This window comes from Mytilus californianus, unplaced genomic scaffold (assembly GCF_021869535.1).
Source record: "Mytilus californianus isolate M0D057914Y unplaced genomic scaffold, xbMytCali1.0.p SCAF_3, whole genome shotgun sequence".
Lineage (NCBI taxonomy): Eukaryota > Metazoa > Mollusca > Bivalvia > Mytilida > Mytilidae > Mytilus > Mytilus californianus.
The window spans coordinates 3592831-3607476 of NW_026262679.1; the positions used below are offsets into that span (position 1 = coordinate 3592831).

Here is a 14646-nt window from a genome sequence, read left to right on the forward strand (position 1 = left end):
GAATTTTTTAGTTGTAAGATTTATCACTTATATATGTGTCCAATGACCCTGTCTGCCAAACAACATGGTCAACATGGACAAATATAGAACATAAGGTAAAATGCAAGTTTCGTCTATTATCTTGAAAACCGCTATGAATAGAGAAAATCTGAAAGGGGCAGAAATGTTGAAAATGATGGGATCTTGTTTATTTACATCAGAATTGTCAGACAACTTATTATGGGAGTTATTGCCCTTAAATGACGAATTTTACCATTTTTTTTTTTCATTTTTGCCTATTATCTTGAAAATTATAACAGATAGAGAGAAACTTAAAATAGTAAAAATGATCAGCAAGAAAAGATCTACAAATAAGTACTTTTCATAGTCGAAATCATCGGAAGACTATTGGAGTTATTGCTCTTAATTATAATTTTTATAAAATTTTTGCCTTTTCTTTAACATCTGAAAAATAATAATAGATAGATAGAAACTTAAATGAGCAAAAAAGACAAGATTTTCATCCAAGATTACATTGTTGAAATCATCTGACAACCCCTTATTGGAGTTAATGCTGTTTATGATGATGTTTACCAATTTTTTGTGTTTTAGCCTAATATCTGAAAAATAATTATAGATAGAGAGAAACTTAAATAATGATCAGCAAGACAAGATCTACAAATAAGTTACCATACTTGAAATCATCTGACAACAACTTATCATAGTTATTGCCCTTTAATGACAAATTTTAACAATTTTTTGCCTTTTCGCCTAATATATTAAAAACTATAATAGATAGATATGTAGGACTCAAATCTATGGTGGGTTCCAGATCTATGGCAGATTCCAAATCTATGGTAAATATGACGTCATGCCATCCCAAATCTATGGCAGATTTTTTAAAATCCTAATCTATGGCAAGTTTTGTAATTTCCTAATCTATGGCGGATTTTTGCTGTTTCCAAATCTATGGCAGATTTTGTGCAAATGGAGAACAAGGCAGTACATATACGATCAATGACTTGTCTCAAACAAGTGGAAATGAACGACAACGGGAGCATGTCTATAAACATTTGTGAGATAAACATTCCATAATGGTCAACCAAATCGTGAGGGCAACCATAAAGTAGATAATGTAGAAGTGATATACCATAATAAAGATTTCAGGATTAAAATGATGTGCCTCGGAAAAATAAGCATTTCCTAATCTGTGCATGGTACCTGTTTAATCCATTTATTAAACCATCTAGTAAAATGGAAGTCCCTTAAAACAAAAAGAAAGCAGTTTTTATACGACCGCAAAAAAATTTTGCGATCGTATATTGGAATGACGTTGGCATCGACGTTGTCGTCGTCCGAAGACACATTGGTTTTCGCACTCTAACTTTAGTTTAAGTGAATGGATCTCTATAAAATTTTACCATAAGGTTCTATACCACAAAAGGAAGGTTGGGATTGATTTTGGGGGTTATGGTACCAACAGTTAAGGAATTAGGGGCCAAAAATAAGCATTTTTGTAACTTCCAGACATAACTTGTGTGTTAGTGTATGGATCTCTCTGACATTGTACCACAAGGTTCCATATCACAAAGGGAATGCTGGGATTGATTTTGGGGGTAATTGCCTCAAAATTTTAGAAATTAGGGGCCAAAAAAGGGGCACAAAACAAGCATTTTTATATGAACAAATACTTTAGTACAAAACATAATTTAAAGCAGTGTAAGGGAGATAAATCAAATACATCATTTGAATTACCTCCCTTACACTGCTTTTAAATTATGTATAAAGTAATGGTTAATGAACAATTAAGACAATTTAAAACAGTGTAAGGGGGGTAATCCACATACAACATTTTGATTACTTCCCTTACACTGCTTTTAAATTATGTTTAAAGAAATGCATATTTATAAAGGAAGACCAGTAAAAATATCTACAAATTTTGCATCTTTTTTTTTTTTACAAAAAAATCCATATGAAAGATTTGACACCATATTTTAAATTATATTATAAAATAGATTAAGTTAGCACTATGGTAAATTTAAATGGGTAATTATGGTTGCAAATTCCATTGGAAATTTGAATTGAGATTATGACCATATCTTGAGGGAAAGAATTTTTTGGGGGAAAAAGGGGGGAAGGGTAAAAAGAAATTGTGGGGGGTCAATTTTTTCTCATTTCAGATTTCAGAAATTAAAAAGAATTATTCTTCAAATATTAATTTTTTTTCAAATTTCAAATATTGAAAAATTTCAAGAAGTAATCTTTAATTGCACAGTTAGCGCATTAGATTTGTAAAATCTTTGACCACATTTATTTATTTGTTATGCCAAATCTGACCGTGTATTTAGATTTTTAATTTTGGGTCCAGTTTTCAAATTGGTCTACATTAAGGTCCAAAGGGTCCAAAATTAAACTTAGTTTGATTTTTAAAAAAATTGAATATATGGGGTTCTTTGATATGCTGAATCTAAACATGTATTAAGATTTTTGATTTCGGGCCCAGTTTTCAAGTTGGTCCAAATTGGGGTCCAAAATTAAACTTTGTTTGATTTCAACAAAAATTGAATATATGGGGTTCTTTGATGTGCTGAATCTAACCATGTATTTAGATTTTTTATTTGTGGGCCCCGCTATCAAATTGGTTCATATTGAGGTCAAAAGGGTCCAAAATTAAACTTTGTTTTATTTCATCAAAAATTGAATTATTGGGGTTCTTTGATATGCCAAATCTAACCGTGTAATTAGATTTTTAATTTTGGGTCCAGTTTTCAAATTGGTCTACATTAAGGTCCAAAGGGTCCAAAATTAAACTTAGTTTGATTTTAACAAAAAATGAATATATTGGGTTCTTTGATATGCTGAATCTAAACATGTATTTAGATTTTTGTTTTCGGGCCCAGTTTACAAGTTGGTCCAAATTGGGGTCCAAAATTAAACTTTGTTTGATTTCAACAAAAATTGAATATATGGGGTTCTTTGATATGCTGAATCTAACCATGTATTTAGATTTTTTATTTGTGGGCCCTGCTATCAAATTGGTTCATATTGGGGTCAAAAGGGTCCAAAAGTAAACTTTGTTTTATTTCATCAAAAATTGAGTTATTGGGGTTCATTGATATGCCAAATCTAACAATGTATTTAGATTGTTAATTTTGGGTCCCGTTTTTTAAATTGGTCTACATTAAGGTCCAAAGGGTCCAAAATTAAACTTAGTTTGATTTTAACAAAAATTGAATTCTTGGGGTTCTTTGATATGCTGAATCTAAACATGTGTTTAGATTTTTGATTATGGGCCCAGTTTTCAAGTTGGTCCAAGTTGGGGTCCAAAATTAAACTTTGTTTGATTTCAACAAAAATTGAATATATGGGGTTCTTTGATATGCTGAATCTAACCATGTATTTTGATTTTTGGGCCCCATTATCAAATTGGTCCACATTGAGGTCAAAAGGGTCCAAAATTAAACTTTGTTTGATTTCATCAAAAATTGAATTCTTTAGATTCTCTGATGTGCTGAATCTAACCATGTATTTAGATTTTGGATATTGGACCATAATAGGTAAATAAAAATTTTAAGTTCTTAGACCACATTCATTCTGTGTCAGAAACCTATGCTGTGTCAAATATTTAATCACAATCCAAATTCAGAGCTGTATCAAACTTGAATGTTGTGTCCATACTTGCCCCAACTGTTCAGGGTTCGACCTCTGCGGTCGCATCAAGCTGCGCCCAGCGGAGCATTTTATTCTATAAAAAGAATTAAACAGTTTGACTTTTCACATAATATTTATTTGAGCGTTAATTAATCTTTTTTAACTGATGTCGATTTAAGTCAAAGTGGTATATCCTGTAATTTCATCTCTCACTTTATATACTTTGCCAGCCGTAGACGCTAAAATATTTATTATAACTCCTTTCCTCTACTAAAACAGCGGTGCCTTTCTTCATCGCGGGATTCGGACGGTACAGCATATATTGTCCCTCCTGTGATTAAAAGGTCACACCATCGACAAATTGTTCTAGAGGGAAAGCTGAAAGTGTTTCCCTGTGTATTTGTTTGTAAAAATATGTGAGCCCCGTGTTAAATATCTGTTTTTGATTTACATTCTACAAATAAAAAAAATAATCTATATAAAATGGTGTTCAAATCTATGGGTTCCACCATCCTTAGCAGCAGCGACTACGCAATATGGCGTTATTTAATTGTGACGTTATATGTGACTCTTTTTCCCGGAAAATTACAAGATCTGCCATTGATTTGGAGAAAACAAAAAACTGCCATAGATTTGATTTGTTTGTCGTTTGTAACGTCATATTTGCCATATATTAGGAATCTGCCATAGATTTGGAACCTGCCATAGATTTGAGTCATACAGATATAAAATAAGATGAGCAAAAATGATCAGCTAGACAAGATTTACAAAAATTTGTATGGCCTAAATTGTTAATCGACTCTTTATTGGAATTATGACCCTTTAGTGACATTTTTCACCTATTTTTGGTGTATTTGGCTATTATCTTGAAAACTGTAATAGATAGATAGACACTTTAAATAGCAAAAATATCAGCAAGACAAGATCTACAAATAAATTAAATTTTGCAGACTTGTTAATAGACTCTTGATAGGAGTATTTTTTTACCCTTTTCTATGTTTTGAGAAAATACTAAAGAAGATAGATAAACTGTAAACAGAAAGAATTATAAGCAATACTAGAGCAAAAAAAAGAGACTTTTGTCATGAATTCTATTCTAGTCTACAATGTTGGAGACAGCCCATTGTTGAATATGCACATAGACCTAGGTGAGCAATACTGGCTCTTTACAGCTTCTAGTTTAGTATGTCATAGTTATGCTTTGTCAAAGTTTGGTATATCAGTTGTCTTTTTACTTCTGTCCCACATATGCAGGGAGACGTATTGTCCCTTCTGTTGTGTTGTTATGTATATCACAAAAGTTCATCTGTATGAAAACTCCAGTTGAATCTTGACAGAATTATTTCACATGTTTATTTTTAAACCTCCATAGTTTTTTGTCCCCCTGGTAACGCGTTGCAGGGGACATGGAAATACCGGGGGTGCGTCCTTGTATCCGTCCGTCCGTCACATCTTGTTAGTGCTCTCACGGGTACAATTCTTGCCAGATTTTTATAAAACTTATACTATAAGTTAATATCTGCAATATCTCGGACAAGTTCTATCATGGTGGCCGATTGACTTTTTTTAAAAGACTTATGCCCCTTGGAAATATTAAATTTATTTTAAATGGCCTCGTTAGCGATCTCACAGGTACAATTCTTGCCAGAGTTATGTAAAACTTATACTATAGGTTAATATCGGCAATATCTCTAAAAAGTGTTATAATGGTTTCCGATCGACTTTTTATAAAAGAGTTATGCCTGTGGCAAATATTAAATTTATGGAAAATGGCCTCGTTAGCGCTCTCACGGGTACAATTCTTGCCAGATTTTTATAAAACTTATACTATAGGTTAATATCAGCAATATCTCAGACAAGTACTATCATGTTGGCCAATCAACTTTTTTATACGCCCGTTTACGGGAAGGTATTATGGTATACCGTTGACCGTCCGTCGTCAACATGTCAGACATTAACTCAAAAAAGCTTTAATCAATATGCATGAAACTTTGGTGAATTGTTTATATCTATTGACGTGAGCTCCCTTTCGTTTTTTATAAATTTCAGATTTACCGTTTCCGAATTTGGGGGTTTTATTCATTAAAAAGGGGGGATTTTCCAGTTTTCTGACATTAACTCAAGAATGCTTTCACCAACTTGCAAGAAATTTTGGTGAATTGTTTATATCTATTGATATGAGCTTCCTTTGGATTTTTATAAATTTTAGATTTTACGTTTCTAAGTTACAGGGTTTTATTCATAAAAAAAAGGGTGATTTTCCAGTTTTCTGACAATAACTTAAAAACGCTTTCAGCAGTTCTCATGAAACTTTGGTGAATTGTTTATATCTGTTGATGTAAGCTCTCTTTAGAATTTTATAAATTTTTTTAGATTTTACATTTCTGAGTTATGGGGTTTTATTCATTAAAAAAGGGGGGATTTTCCAGTTTTTGGACAATAACTCAAAAATGCTTTCAGCAGTTCTCATGAAACTTTGGTGAATTATTTATAGCTATTGGTGTAATCTCCCTATGGATTTTCATAAATTTCAAATATGACATTAAGAAGAAATTGAATTTTATTTGTTTATAGTCTGACAACAGATTTATTAAGAATTGCACAACAGCACAGTGTATTGCACAACTGCAAGAAATCTATAATTGAACATAAATTCAATTCCTATAACCAATTTCAAGTTCTTTGACTACATTTATTCAGAAACCTATAATATGTCAATTATTTAATTACAATCCAAATTCAGACCTGTATCAAGCTTGAATATTGTGTCCATTTTTGCCCCAACTGTTCAGGGTTGGACCTCTGCGGGCGTATCCAGCTGTGCTCAGCAAAGCAGTTTATTTAAAAGAGTTATGCCCCTTGGAAAAATGCAAAATGACCTCATTAGCGCTCTCATGGTTACAATTCTTGCCAGATTTTTATAAAACTTATACTATAGGTTAATATCAGCAGTATCTCAGACAAGTACTATCATGGTGGCCAATCGAATTTTTTTAAAAGAGTTATGCCCCTTGGAAAAATGGAAAATGGCCTCGTTAGCGCTCTCACAGGTACAATTCTTGCCAGATTTTTATAAAACTTATGCTATATAGGTTAATATCAGCAAAATTTCGGACAAGTTCTATGATGGACGTTTGACTTTTTTAAAAGAGTTATGCCCCTTGGAAATATTAAATATGTGCAAAGCGGGAGACATTGGAACTCTGTTCTTTTATTTTTATAAAATTAATTCCTGAGGTTTCCAATACCAAGATGTGGGACTAATCATTATTGCATATCAGAAAGTTTGTTCATACAACAAACATATGTTTTTCATTGCAATGGAAAAAATCTTAACTGAATTACTTCATACTATGTGCAAAGCATGGACTTCAGGAAATTCTACATATGTGGAGGTCTTAGTTCCAAATCTTTTACTTCTTACATTGAAATAAACCAAAATTGGTAGCATTATTTATAATTATATGCAGCAATGCACTTCTTACTTTATCTCTTGATCAGATTGATTAAGAGGGACTGTCTTAACAGGATTTTCATTAAAAGGGGGAATTTCAATGGGGTCAACCAAAAATAAAATTAAGGGAGAAAATAACAAAAACTTTCAACCATAAAGGGGGAACCAGGACCCCTGGAAATATGTCAACAAGTTCTCCTACAGTTTGCATTGAATGGAGGAAAACTATAAATAGAATTGCTATATCAGTTGTGTTGTTTCAGATAGATCAGATTTTTATGCCCCTGCCATAGCAGAGGGGGCATTAAGTTTTACCCTTGTCCGTCTGTATGTACGTATGTACGTACGTCCCAAAATTGGTTTCCGTTCTCTAACTTTAGTTTGCCTGAACCAAATGTTATGAAACTTATACACAATGCTTATTACAACGAAACAGAGATCAAGTTTGAATTTTGGTAGCGTCACTTTTACCGTTCTAGAGTTATGCCCCTTTACAAATGGAAAAATTGCTGAATTTATCGTTTCCGTTCTCTAACTTTAGTTTGCCTCAACTAAATGTTATGAAACTTATACACAATGCTTATAACCACAAAACACAGATCAAGTTTGAATTTTGGTGGCGTCACTTATACCGTTCTAGACTTATGCCCTTTACAAATGGAAAAATTGTTGAATTTTTCGTTTCCGTTCTCTAACTTTAGTTTGCTTCAACCAAATGTTATGAAACTTATACACAATGCTTATTACCACAAAACACAGATCAAGTTTGAACTTTGGTTGCGTCACTTTAACCGTTCTAGAGTTATGCTCCTTTATAAATGGAAAAATTGCTATATTTTTATTTTCTTCTAAATATCAAGTAATTTTAAAATTGGAGTCATCTTCCTTTGTCCATGATTATAGTTGAATCAACTACAATCAATGCTTTATACAATGTAATGTTAAATTTTGACTTCCACTGATTAAATACAGATCAAGTTGAATTTGGGTAGTGTCACTTTAACCATTATTGAGTTAGGCCCTTTGTAAATCAAAAGATTGCTAAATTTTTAGTTTCCATTCTGTAACTTAAGTTTGCCCCAACCAAACATTATGAAACCTATACACAATATTCATTACCACAAAACTAAGATCAAGTACAAATTTTTTGTTTCTGTTTTCTAACTTTAGTTTGCCACAACCAAATGTTATGAAACTTATACACAATCTTTATTACTACATATTACAGATTAAGTACGAAATTTGATGGCGACACTTTTACCATTCTTGAGTTATGTCCCTTTATAAACATAAAAATTGCTGAATTTTTCATTTCTATTCTCTAACTTTAGTATGTTTCAACCAAATGTTATAAAACTTGTACACAACCGTTCTAGAGTTATGCGTGTTTACAAATAGAAAAATTGCTGAATTTTTAGTTTCTGTTCTCTACTTAAGTTAGTCTCAACCAAATGTTATGAGACTTACACACATTGCTTATTACCACAAAACTCAGATCAAGTTCAAATTTGGGTAGCTTCACTTTTACCGTTCGTCAGTTATGTCCCTTTATAACTATATGATATGCAAGCGGGGGCATCATCTGTGTCCACATGTGGACACTATCCACATTTTTTTTAATTTAAACTGTCCTTTGTAGAAAAAGAGAAACATACTTTTTGTCAAATTAAACTTTTTTTTTTTACCTGATAACTGCTAGTAGAATGTTTAAATACATGAAGCAGCATTTGAAAGCAAAAAAAAACAAGTAAAAGTCAATGCTGTCGTTGAAAAGAAACAATTCTGTTTACATTTGTTGCAATTTTGATATAAGCTGAACCAAACATGATCCATGCTGTTAATGTTAAATTTGTGTATTCTATCAGACAATGAAGAAGTAGAAGTCCATTGTGATTACAATAATTGTACTTGTTACAGGTCGAGGGATGAAGAATGGTGAGAACTTTAAGATGTTGTATGATTTAGCAGATAAGATGGGAGCCGCTGTAGGTGCCTCCAGAGCAGCTGTAGATGCAGGTTTTGTTCCTAATGATATGCAAGTAGGACAAACAGGAAAAATTGTTGCTCCAGTAAGTGGGATTGTATTTATATGAATATAACTTAATATTGTACAGGCTAATCATGCAATTTGATTGTTTACCTTGACAGGGGTAAAGATTACATATCCCTTATGAACATAAACAAAGATAAGAATAGTAATGTTAAAATGAGGGCACTGGTGCCTCAAGGGATATAAAACACTGACAGGGAATATGACCCTCTGTGAAGATTTATAATTACATTTACTACAATGGTAGATTGGGATTTAAGTCACAAAATAAAGTTTATTAAGATCCGGTTTTTCAATCACCATTTTGCACTAATTTTTGTTTTGCAATGCTTTTTGTCGAGCCTTCGACTTTTGTCGAAAAATCAAGACATAGCGATCCTACATTCCGTCTGCGTCGTCGGCGGCGTCCACAAATATTCACTCTGTGGTTAAAGTTTTTGAAATTTTAATAACTTTCTTAAACTATCCTGGATTTCTACCAAACTTGGACAGAGGCTTGTTTATGATCATAAGATAGTATCCAGAAGTAAATTTTGTAAAAAAAAAATCTTGTTCCATATTTTACTTATAAATGGACTTAGTTTTTCTGCCAGTTAACATTACATTCACTCTGTGGTTAATTTTTTTAAAATATTAATAACTTTCTAAAACTATCCATGAATTTTACCAAACTTGGACAGAAGCTTGTTTATGATCAAAAGCTAGTATCTAAAAGGAAATTTTGTAAAAATTTATTTCCTGATTTTCCGTATATTACTTATAAATGGACTTAGTTTTTCTTCCAGTTAACATTACATACAGTCTGCAGTTAAAGTTTTTAAAACATTTATTAGATTCATAAACCATCCTGGATTTTTACCAAACTTGGACAGAAGCTTCTTACAATCATAAGATAGTATCAAGACTTTGATTTGTTGACATAGCGATCCTACATTCCGTCGTCGTCTGAATTAAGGGATTAATCATCAAACAATGTAAAAATTATCTTCTTTATCATTTGTTCATTCAATAAATTTATGTTTCAACTCTTTTATAAATCTATAGATTTGATTGCATACTGTATTCATTTTTACAAGCATAACTTTTTTCATACATTTCAAACGTTTTATTTCATTAACTGTAAATCTATTACATGTATGTGCATAACATAGATAACAGCAAAAGTAGGCGAGACACTGGGTTCCTCGGAACCCTTACGAATTTTTCAATCATAAAACTGCCACTCAGTTATAGTATGATATATTGCCATATTAATCACTTTTACCTGTGTTCTTCACACCTGACAGTAGTGATCAAGCTCAGAACTAATATTGTAAAGAAATTATATTCCATGACAAGTTATTTCATTATTAAATAACTTTTCAGCAAAGACAGAATAGACACTTAATAGTAAAATAGTATAATGCAAAATGATTTTATGCCAAATTAAACGAGTGAAATTATTATCAGTTAATATTCAAACACTTTTACATGTAATGAAATTAAAAATAAGATGATTTCCTGCCATTTGATAAAAAAAAAAATCCCGTAGATGGATACGTAATTTCACTCGTAATTTATGATTAACTTGAAACTTCATTACGTTTCTCAAAATCAAAAATATTGGTAATGTAAAGATTATCAAAATCAGGTCTATCATCAATTTTTTTAATAAGTTACTTGAATTTATTGATGTCAATTTTGTATCAGTTAAAAGGTCAAATTGAATGTACTATTTAAGTTAAAGTACTGAAAAAATATGGGGAGAAAATATTAACAAATTCTGACAAGGGAAGGAAAAAAAGTAATTTTCCCAGTTCTAAAAGTGAACCCCAATTCCAATTTTAAGTCTTAAAATGAAATAAGAGACATATCTCTATAAGCACTTCTTTTCAAGTAAGAAACTGAAATCCTCTTTCCTTGTTTTTTTACAGGATCTATATGTAGCTGTAGGAATATCTGGTGCCATACAACACTTAGCTGGTATGAAGGATAGTAAAGTTATTGTAGCTATCAATAAAGACCCAGAAGCACCAATATTTCAAGTAGCTGATTATGGACTAGTTCAGGACTTATTTAAGGTAAAGGGAGTTAAGGTATCAGGACTTGATTTATGGTAATTGATGACTTATATACTGGGAAGGTAATGGGGATTAATTGAATTACAATTATATGTTTCATTCTTCACTGACTGGTTCAGGTCACATGTATTTGTACATTTTTCCAAGGAACTACATATCACAGCTTCCTAGTATAACATATCAAACTTTATCTAGGTGATCTTGGCTTTGTGATTCATTTTCAAACCTGTCACTTATCTGCTAGTTATGTTATAAAACTTTTTCCATATGTAACAAATATACATACATTTTTTAAATTTTTTTTTATATATATATGGTTTGTTTGCTTATTTCTCAAATGTATTGAATTGTAAGTCCCATCATTTATCTTCTTCCTGTTTGCAGAATATATCTGTCTCCTCTAATCATAATGCATTTGTAATGTTTTGTCACATTTTTTCTTAGCAACTACATATATATATCTTGGTATTTGGCACTAAGCTCTGTTTAACTCAGATATGCAGTACAACATATCTAAATTATGGTGTGAGTCTATATATTTGCTATAATTTATGAAGAGGAGAGAATGGAGTTTATATATTGATGAGCATTAGGGAATAATATACAGAAAGGCAATAAAATTAAATTTGCCTTTTTTTCATTTTAATCCATACTCCTTTCCTCTTTTTATGCAATTTCAGCTAAACTGTTAGTGTCATACATGTACATATATAATCAAAGATTTGAATTCAAATAGTTAAAATAGGTCAACATAATCCCAGTTGCATATTAGAACCTTAGCTCAATGCAGCTTTATTGTTCCCCGCGTAATGCGTTGCGCGGACATGGAAATACTGGGCGTCCGTCCGTTCGGTCTTGTTAGTGCTCTCACAGATACAATTCTTGCCAGATTTTTATAAAACTTATACTATAGGTTAATATCAGCAATGTCTCGGACAAGTTCTATAATGGTGGACGATCGACTTTTTTTAAAAGAGTTATGCCCTTAGAACTATAAAATATGTGCAACGCGAGGGATATTGGAACTCTGTTCTTTTATTTATATAATAAAACACATGTATGATCTTAATTGCAGGCTGTACCAGAAATGACAGACATCGTTGGAAAGAAATGAAACAAAGACTACTGAAAACAATTGCACCAGACTCTAACTTGTCATATAAAATTAATGTTAATTTGTAGTATATAAAAGATGATAGTAAATTATTGAGCATAAACTGTATAAACAGATGAAAATGTGACTTGTGTGTAACATATTTGTATTACTTGAAGTGACTATTGAACACATTACATAATTCAATTTTTATTGTTTGTTTTTCATCATTTTTAGTTGTTCCTAAATGTGGATTATTGAATAATTTTACTGGCGAAAATATTTAATGGGTGATTACTTATAAATATGGATATTTTGGTGCACATATTGTGGGGATAGAATAACAAATTTTATTTTAATATAATAAGAGGATATGGTATGATTGCCAATGAGACAACTCTCTACCAAAGACCAAATGACATAGAAGTTAACAACTATGAGTCACCATATGGTCTTCAACAATGAACAAAACCCATAGCACGCTATGAAAGGCCCCAAAATGACAAATGTAAAACAATTCAAACAAGAAAACCAACAGCCTGATATATGTACAAAACAATAAATGAAAAACAAATATGATATACAGCAAAAAATGACAACCACTGAATTACTGGCTCCTGACTTGGAACAGGCACATACAGAATGTGACAGGGTCAAACATGTCCTTGGGCATCCAAGCATACCCTAACCTGGGACAGTAGTTTAATAGCACAACATAAGAACAAACTAAAAATCAGTTGAAAAAGGTTATACATCCCATTCATTTGAACTTTGGTGGATAGTTGTCTCATTAGCAATCATACCACATCTCCTTATTTTTATATTAACTAGTCAGATCGATACAAAGCACACATTTGCTCATACATGTAGTATATGAGAAACAGACCATACCAAAAAAAACTATATGTTCATCAATAAACTGAAAAGTCAAATGTACTCTGGCAGATTGACATGTACACCTTATAATCTTTTCATCCACACAAATATAGTTTACTTATTGCTTATAGTATCAGAGAAATGGACATAACCAAGAAAACTAAACATTGACTAATGAACCATATAATGAGGTCAATGTCAGATAATCCCTGGCAGAAGGACATGTACACCTTACAATCATTCCAAACACCAAAGATAGTTTACCTATTGCTTGTAATATTTGAGAGATTCCTCTGACCACAAAAACTTAACTTTCATCATTGATACATGAAATGAGATCAAGGTCAGATGAATCCTGCCTAACAGACATGTAGATTTTGGAATGATATTATATACTAAAAACTTTTGTTCCGGTGACAAAAACAGAGCTTTCAAATGATGTGGATGTAAACATTTATAGGTCACTGTAAGCCTTCAACAATGACCAAAACTCATACCGTGTATTCAGCTATAAAAGGCTATAAAAGGCTCTCAAATGACAGAAAGTGAAACATCAAATGGCCTAATTTATAACTGCAATTTATGAAAACAAGCATGACAGACCTGAACCAACGACAACCAATGAACAGTCTCCTGACTTGAGACATTTTTATGACCCGCCTACGATAGTAGTAAGGGCATTGTTATCTGGTCTGTGCATTCGTTCGTTCGTTCGTTCGTCCGTCTGTCCCGTCTGGTTAAAGTTTTTGGTCAAGGTAGTTTTTGATGAAGTTGAAGTCCAATCAACCTGAAATTTAGTACACATGTTCCCTATGATATGATCTTTCTAATTTTAATGCCAAATTAGAGTTTTGACCCCAATTTCACAGTCCACTAAACATACAAAATCAGTGGCAGATCCAGAACTTTTTATAAGGGGGCCCACTACCTGCATAAGAGGGGGCCCGCTACAGTCATGCTTCAGTGATTCCCTATATAATCAACCAAATTTTTCCCATGAAAAAGGGGGGGGGGGTTCCACCCCCCCCCCCCCCCCCTTTTTCATGGGAAAAATGTGACAGGTTGATGATGGTTATAAGCAAGTAGTTGTCTGATTTGTTTGTCACTGTTGGGTTGCTGCCTCATTAGTGTTAACCAAAACCTTTTTATCATATATGGAATTTATATAAATAGGATGATGGCCATGGAGATTTTCAAAGTATCCAATGAAATGGCAGCCATCATGGATTTTGGATCAACACCAATTCTATATGCTGTAATGAAAGACTATCATTTAATGTAAACATGGCTATTTACATCTGTGCAGGAGGTTTCATTGAAATTTTGATATTGTTTATATTTTGTATTATCCTTATAGATTTAAGTGCTTCTGATCTTAATTTTATTGCAAATTCTATTATCTTTTGTTAGGGAATGACCATTTGACTTGGAGGTGGGGTGTTGAAAATAAATATCCTGGCCTTGCAAGAGCCAAAAAATAAAC

The 14646-nt window shown here is 32.2% G+C and overlaps 1 protein-coding gene across 1 annotated transcript in view; it reads left to right on the forward strand.

Annotated features, from left to right (window-relative positions):
• The window catches only part of LOC127732920 (electron transfer flavoprotein subunit alpha, mitochondrial-like), a 28469-nt gene extending 15969 nt beyond the window's left edge, over positions 1–12500 (forward strand). Inside the window, exons 8-10 of the mRNA XM_052242134.1 lie at positions 9002–9153; positions 11048–11194; positions 12270–12500. Of these exons, the coding sequence (XP_052098094.1) occupies positions 9002–9153; positions 11048–11194; positions 12270–12308 (338 nt within the window). The 3' untranslated portion in view covers positions 12309–12500. The remainder of the gene's footprint in view (positions 1–9001; positions 9154–11047; positions 11195–12269) is intronic.
• The last annotated feature ends 2146 nt before the right edge of the window (positions 12501–14646 follow it).